General features: G+C 43.6%; 1 protein-coding gene and 1 pseudogene across 1 annotated transcript; one reads left to right on the top strand and one right to left on the bottom strand.

Annotated features, from left to right (window-relative positions):
• Positions 1-637: 637 nt before the first annotated feature.
• On the bottom strand, positions 638-1,067 carry LOC116075212 (annotated as a pseudogene).
• Positions 1,068-6,784: 5,717 nt separating this feature from the next.
• On the top strand, positions 6,785-7,829 carry LOC116075079 (olfactory receptor 10C1). The gene is given in 2 exon segments (XM_031348049.1): positions 6,785-7,689; positions 7,691-7,829. Coding segments are annotated over 2 exon segments (921 nt in total). The 5' UTR covers positions 6,785-6,907.
• Positions 7,830-8,101: the final 272 nt, after the last annotated feature.

Below are 8,101 nucleotides of genomic sequence, written 5' to 3'. Positions count from 1 at the left end.
AGGGGGAGGGATGGTGAGATGGCTCAGCGGGTAAGAGCACTGACTGCTCTTCCGAAGGTCCTGAGTTCGGATTTCGACAACCACTTGATGTGATCCTCACAACCACCCGTAATGAGATCAGACGCCATCTTCTGGTGCATCTGAAGACAGCTACAGTGAATTACACCAGCAAGCGGGACCTGAGTGAGCGGGGCCGGCAGAAGGTCCTGAGTTCAATTCCCAGCAGCCACACACATGATAGCTCATGGCCATCTGTACAGCTACAATGTACTCACACACATAAAATAAAATAAAATAAAATAAAATAAAATTTTAACCAGAAAATTTAAAAAAAAAAAATCTTTTTTTTTTTAAAAAAAAGGTAACAATTTCTTCCAGGCAGAATGTCAATTTAAACAAAAAAAGAAAAAAAAAAAAAGAAGAAGAAAAAAAACTGGGAAAAACTCTACCTCAAGACCATTCCTGGGCATATACCAAAAAGATGTCCCACTATACCACAAGGACACATGCTCCACGACATTCATAGCAGCTTTATTTTTTTCCATGTTCAGTACATATGTATTTCATGCAATCTTCCTTGAACTGAACATACTATTGGAAAATACAACTTTAATTTGATAATCAACAGACAACTGTGTCCCTACACTTATGTTTATTAAAAACTGACAAACAAACAAAACCCATACAAAAAAAAAATCCCCAAATTCCTTATCAATTTGAAACAGTAATCTTGAGAGACATTATCGCCTAGGACCCCCTCTTCCTCTGCCGCGACCACATCCTCTTCCTCTACACCGGCCTCGGCCTCTTCCTGCAACAGCTTCTCTTGTCTTAGATTTCACCTTAGGTTCGACATCCACTAGTGTATCTAGAGGTAAGCTGTCTGGTAGAATGAAATACCGAATGTTATTGCCTCGAATACTCAATGTTTCCAACTGTACAGGTTCTCTGTTCTTCAGGGCCATTTTCACAGCTTTAAGGTGACATCTACACCTGTGATTGTTCCATGGACCCGTGTTCCGTTCTTCAATTCAATGTTTACAGTTTTCATGACTCAATTTCATCAAAAATCTCCAGTTAGGCGCCACTTCCGACATAAATCTATGCAGGCGAAATTAATGTTAGCTTCTGCCCCATCCCGGGACCCTTTGTCTTTCCTGAGTTAGAACTCAGTTAGTTAGAACACTAAGTTACACACTTCGTATAACTGGCCAAAGCTAAGGAGAACTTAACCTAAAACGTCTTGCAAATCGGCGTCATTATTTGCAAATAAAACCATGCTAGTTCTACTAAGTCCTCCTCATTGCAAATGGTCCGATTCGCCACGAAAACGGGCCACTGCTCCATTTAAACTGCGAGATACTAGGTGGGCAGAGGCAGCTCGGCCCCTCCGTTCCTGGCAGAGCGGCAGGGTCTGAGCCCACCGCCCTCGCCCAGCACTGGGCGGCCCACAGGGCGCGGCAGCAGCTTTATTCTTAATAGCCAGAAACTGGAAACAACCCAGATGTCACTTGACCGAAGAATGCATACAGATAATGTGGTTCATTTACACAGTGGAATACTTACTATTCCATTTAAAAATATATATATTAAAAAACAAGGACACCATGAATTTTTCAAATGGATGGAACTAGATAATATCATCCTGAGTGAGGTAACCCAGACTCAAAAGGTCATGCATGGTATGTATTCACTTATAAGTGCACATGAGCCAAAAAATACAGGATAAGCATGCTACAACCCATAGACCCAAATAAACTTAGTAATAAGGAGGTCCCAGTGGAGAATGTATGAATCTTACTCAGAAGGGGAAAGGTAGTGCATGCCTTTAATCCCAGCACTGAGGAGGCAGAGGTAGATGGATCTCTGTAAATTCAAGGCCAGTCTATTCTACAAAGGGAGCTCCTGGGCAGCCAGGGATGCACAGAGAAAACCTGTCTCAAAGAGGACATGTGTAAAGACCTGAATGAATTAAAAGAATATGCAAATAAACAGATGAATGAAATAAGAGGAACAATAGAGGAAACAATGAAACATATTTAACAAAGAGGTACCAATACTGGGAAAAAGCAAATCAGAATTTCGGAAATAAAATCTCAATACGTCAGATAAGAAGTTCAGTGGAAAGCCGAATCAATAAAATGGCCCAAGTGTCAGGCAGAATATCACAGCTTGAAGACAAAGAGGAGTAATTAGGACGGTCAGATCATGGTAAACGTGAAATGATAACAAAACACAAACAGGACCTAGAAGATCCTGGGATGTCAGTAAAACACCAAATGTATGAATTATGAGTGTGGAGGGATGAAAAGAAGTAAGAATAAGGGCAGATAAACTATGTCCAACAAAATAATTCTCAAATGCAGAGACAAATGACTATACTGTGAAAGGGAGCATTTAGAATGTAAAATGGGTAAGCTTAAATAAGAGTTTCCTCAAATAATTTTACAAGGATGTAAATCACTATGCAGAATAGAGAGACAGAGGGGGGAGAGAGAAAGAATGGAAAAGTTGTAAGTAAGAAGTATCAAACCACATGGAGAAGCAAACCTATGCTATTAACTGATTCTGAACAAAAATGTTAAATGCTGGCAAGGCAGATAATTGTTTGTTTTAATCTCCAGGAAGTGTGTCCTTCCTGTGTCCTTCAGTACCTGAGACTGAGTCCTCATCTCAAAGACTACCACAATGATAACTCTGTGCTGTATCTTCCATGTGCTTTATAGTAAAGGGTCAACAAGAAGGCTCCAGGCTTTATGAGTGCCTGTGTGTGGTGCTACGTCACAGTCAGTACAGATTGTAACTCAGAAACTCGTGAATAGCACAAGCTCTAACACCAAAATCCTAAACGATCAAAATCTCTAAAGTCTAACATCTTTGAAAGTCATAAGCATCATTATGTTTCAAGTATATACAGGTATATAGTTCTGTGCTCACAACTGCCAGCCATACCGATGTTTACACACCTTGCTTATTGACTAATGTCCTTATGAATATACATTCACAAGTGTTATACCTATGTGAGCTTCGTGAACATGTTTGAGCTGAGTGCTATAAAACTTGTATGCTTTTGCCTATCTTGTGAGATAAAGTAGCCTGTTTTCCAATGTTTTATGTTCCTTAAATAGATACGACTTTGAAAATGTAAGTAAATGATTTTAAAGCAATTTTTAAAATGCTTCCAGAATTACATTTTAGAGATTTAAACTTTTGTGATTATGACATTCAGAACTGTCTTTTGAGACAGTGATACAAACTCCTTACTGGACATCGCCTGTGTAGTGTTTTCCTGCTTGGGAAAATAGCCATTGATAAAGGTAGGTAGTACCTGATGACTGGCTTATACTTTCCCCCTTGCAACATGGGTCCCTCAGCTGGAGGATTTTCTTTTAGTCTCTCAGGGCCTGATTCTCCCAGCACATTCTTCTCTCAAATTAAGGAAGCCTTCCACAACTCTTATGAGCTCGGGCACTCTAAAAGCAGAACTTTATGTGGGTTATATCTGTCAATATTTATCACATTATAAAGTAAAGTTTCTGAAGCCCAGCATGAGGGTGAATGCCTGTATTCACAACATTTCAAAGACGGAGGTTTTGACCAGGGAAGAGATCAGAATCATAAGGAATTTGTAGGTAGCCTGGGTTACTTGAGAAAGAAAGAGAAAAGAAGGAGTTAGGGATAAATGAGAGAAATGGAATAAGAGAGAAAAGAAAGGAAGAGAAAGATGGCTGGAGGAATCTAGTATTCTGCAAAAGTATAGTTTAAGAGGAGGTCTGAAATCTGGGCAGCAAACACTGACAAAGAGGCTCCCTGTCCTTCTTAGCTTGTTCAGTGGTATAGTAGTGGTAAACTGATTTAAAAGAGTTAAGGGTAGCCTGGTGTACACATAATGAGCTCTAGGCTAGCCAGAGCCTCAGTGAGATTCTGTCTCAATCAAAAAATGAAAATAAAATAAAGAAAAACGCAGTAGACAAAAACACCCAGCATCAACTTCTGACCTCCACATGTAGACACATGAGCACATATATGCCGCGGGCCAGCCGATCTGGGCCTCCCTCAACCCGCGGAAGAAACGGGGGTCCTAGTCAGGTCGACAAGGCGTAGGCGAAGAAATGATGGCAGAGACGACACATGAAGTATAAGATCTAAATGTATTTCTTAGAAATGGCATCAGACTTGAGACGACACATGAAGTATAAGATCTAAATGTATTTCTTAGAAATGGCATCAGACTTTTACAGTCATTGCAAAAGAGAGATGGTAAATCTGGCAGCTCAATAGTTGAATTACATCTGAGGCTATCTGAAATATACTGGGTCTAAAGCAGCAGCTATCTCCTCTGGACTGGTACTGCATCCCCCCGGGGCCAAAGTGCTCTGGGCCCGGGGGGATGCGGATGCATGAATCTGAGTCCTAGCCCATCTAAGTTCTAGTGTTAGTCCTGCATGCGAGTCTGAGTCCTTCTTCTTCTCCCAGTCCTTCTGCTAGACTGAAGTCACATAGGCAAGCGACCCCCACACCAAGGTCAGCAGGGTCTGGTAGCTAGGTGTGAAGCAGGAGGAAGAGGGGTGGAGCCCTCCCTGTTGAGGTATTCTTATGTTAATTCTCTGGTTCTTGTTGGAGGCAGGCAGAGGGGAATCCCGACCTAACACTTTCAGCTAACGTCTTAGAGTGAGAGAAACCCTTCAATTACTCTCTAGTATGTAAAAACATTAAACAAGGATAGTTGGAAACATTGTGTCAGCCAGGAGACAATGTCCAATCTTACCCATTTACAAATCATTACTTGGGGTATCTTTATGCCTAATTATGAGGCCGTGTTGACGATTGGAAAGACTGATCTGGAACACGTCTGAGTTAGGGGATACCAGCGACTGTCTGAAATCCAGGAGGCACAGAACCCCTTTTGAAGTCTTATTGCCTCTTATCCTTTATCAGAATTTTATCCCCGATATTTTGGATGTGACTGGAGTAGACAAGTGTGCGTGGCACATATACACATGCACCCTCACACACAGTAAAGTCATTATTGAACAATATCAATGAATGATGTATTAATAATAAGTACAATTACTGGTTCTATAGATGTAGTGACATCTACAATGATGGAAAGAAGAAAATAATGAGGGTAAAGTAAAAATGGGTGACCAAGGATAGTATATGAGAACTAAGAGAGAGAGGACCCATAACCCTTGAGGTTGTCTGCAGAAGGTTCTCCCAGGTCATCCTGTGCTCCTTGCCACCTAAGGAATAGACTCCACGATAACATTAATTAGTTGTGTAGGGCTCTCCCAATTGGAAAGCAGAATGTACTGGGAGACTCAGGTCCTCAGAGACATAAAGAAAATCCTCCTGCTAAGGGACTCATGTTAGAGACATAGGTGAAAAAAAAAAAAAAGTAAAGCAGTCACCAGGCACTACCAGCCTTTATCAATGGCTATTTTCCCAAGTAGGAAAACATTATACAGAAGATGTACAGGAAAACACTGGGAGATCCAGGATAAAATAAAGCAGGGACTGACCTGCAGCAGGACCAATGTGTGAACTCTAATGAGCATGTATAATTTTGTATAGCATTTGAATGTATGTATCTGCTTCAGTTTTTCTTTTTAGTTGCGTGTATTTTATTGGATGTAGTGACTTTCAGTGCTGTTTGTAATGATGTTTGTGATGTACATAATATGTGGTACATTTGTGACCTTGAATGACCCTGGCTTCTGACATTATTCGTTTACTTTTCTGTGCTTAGAGTTAGAAGTGCAACATGTTAGTGTTTGCATCCACCTGGTTTGTGTACGGGGTCTGGGCATTCTGTATGTATCATGATGATATAAAAGGATGAGTCTGAGAAATACCAAGGTGTGGAGATGAGCGACTGAAGGAGGTCTTGTATCCCACTACACTTTTATTACTGAGCTCTTTATTCTCTAACCAGCTAATAGCTTTATTTCCAACACATTAGTCTTTGCATCCACCTGGTTTGTGTGTGGGGTCTAGGCATTCTGTATGTATCATGATGATATAAAAGGATGAGTCTGAGAAACACCAGTGTGGAGATGTGCGACTGAAGGAGGCCTTGTATCCCACTACACTTTTATTACTGAGCTCTTTACTCCCCTAACCAGCTAATAGCTTTACTTCCTGCAGCTGCCTGAACGAGCTGAGTATTCTGAGTCTTCCCTGCCAAATGGAGACTGAGCTCTATCTGAGGTAAGATGATAGCAAATAAAGAGAGGCTTTTTGGAAGATAGGAAAGAATGGATCAAGGAAGAGAAGCACTGAGAGGAAGAGGGAAATGTCGGAGAGTGAAAAGATAACGGGTTTAGAGGAAGAACAGGACAGGAAATGCCCTTGACTTGGAATAGGACTTTTTTCCTGCTCTGAACGTGAATCAAATTCCAGTTCATTGGGGAAGGAAATGTCCACCCTAGCCATAACAGGAAACAGAGAAGCAAGAAAAGGCTGGGCATAGCGGTGACTTACTGTAATCCCAGTGCTCTGGAAGCTGAGGCAAGAGGATCGAGGTGAACTGCAGTTTAAAATATAGTGAATCCTGAGCCTTCCTGGGGTATAATTGAAACCTAAAATAAAAGGGAGAGAGAGAGAGAGGGAGAGAGAGAGAAAAAAAAATAGAGCAAAAGAGTCTAAATTCAGTGTGCAATCCTGAGGATGAGGACAGTGCAGAGAGACCAGAAACAAATTATTCACACAGGGTTCCTAGGGTGACCTGGGTTCCTAGGGTGACCTGGATATAACATGGACTTGTGCCTGGACATCTCAGTTCAAAGATCCTGATAGCCTTAAGGAAAAAGGAGTCCCCAGGCAGAAAGGTCATCTCTACCCCTTCCAAGCACACACAGTGGTGGCTCTTCTCCGCCCCTCCCTCTTGACCAAAGGCTGGGGCAAGATGGGCACCAACTCCTCCCTGGTGACTGAGTTCGTGCTGGTGGGCTTCTCGCGTCTGGTCCACTTGCAGGGCATCCTCTTCTCCCTCTTCTTGGTCGTCTACCTACTCACGGTGGCAGGCAATCTCCTCATCGTGGCGCTAGTCTCCACAGACGCAGCGTTGCAATCCCCCATGTACTTCTTCCTCCGCATCCTCTCAGCCCTGGAGATCTGCTACACGTCAGTCACAGTCCCCTTGCTGCTGCACCATCTGCTCACCGGCCGGCGCCACATCCCGCGCTCTGGCTGCGCTCTGCAAATGTTCTTTTTCCTCTTCTTTGGTGCCACCGAGTGCTGCCTGCTGGCTGCCATGGCCTATGACCGCTATGCCGCGATCTGCGAGCCCCTGCGCTACCAGGTGCTGCTCAGCCGCAGGATGTGTGTGCAGCTCGCGGGCGCCGCTTGGTCCTGCGGGGCTCTAGTGGGTCTGGGCCACACCTCCTTCATCTTCTCCTTGCCCTTTTGTGGCCCCAACGCTGTCCCTCACTTCTTCTGTGAGATCCAGCCGGTGCTGCAGTTGGTGTGTGGAGACACCTCGCTCAACGAGCTGCAGATTATCCTGGCTGCCGCCCTTATCATCCTGTGCCCCTTTGGCCTCATTCTTAGCTCCTACGGACGAATCCTGGTCACCATCTTCCGCATCCCGTCGGCTGCTGGTCGCCGCAAGGCCTTCTCCACCTGTTCCTCCCACCTGGTAGTGGTGTCTCTCTTCTACGGTACTGCCATTTTTATCTATATCCGGCCTAACCACGGACCCCCTGCTGTCCCTCTTCTATGCAGTGATCACCCCCATTCTTAATCCTGTCATCTACAGCCTGAGGAATGCGGATGTCAAAGCCGCCCTAAAAAGAAGCATCCAGAAAATGGGGCCCTCGGAGATTTGACAAAGGGTGGGAGATGACTCCTGAGCAGAACTCCAGGTTCCAAATTACTAAGGATCAAAGGAGAGGAGACCTGGAACACAGACTTTAAAAAGCTACTGATTCCCTCAACATCCCTGTCTTCTGTTGGGAAGGGTTGATTTTGCAAGGGCAAATTGACCCAGTGGTAGTGGCGTATGCCTTAAATCCCAGCAGTCCAGAGGCAAAAGTTAGGAGAAAAGTTACACACACACACACACACACACACACCAGACTATGGAAGTGATAAAAGTTTC

Source organism: Mastomys coucha, unplaced genomic scaffold, assembly GCF_008632895.1.
Source record: "Mastomys coucha isolate ucsf_1 unplaced genomic scaffold, UCSF_Mcou_1 pScaffold3, whole genome shotgun sequence".
Lineage (NCBI taxonomy): Eukaryota > Metazoa > Chordata > Mammalia > Rodentia > Muridae > Mastomys > Mastomys coucha.
Note: the sequence above shows the minus strand (reverse complement) of the source record. Positions and strands in the feature narration are given on the sequence as shown.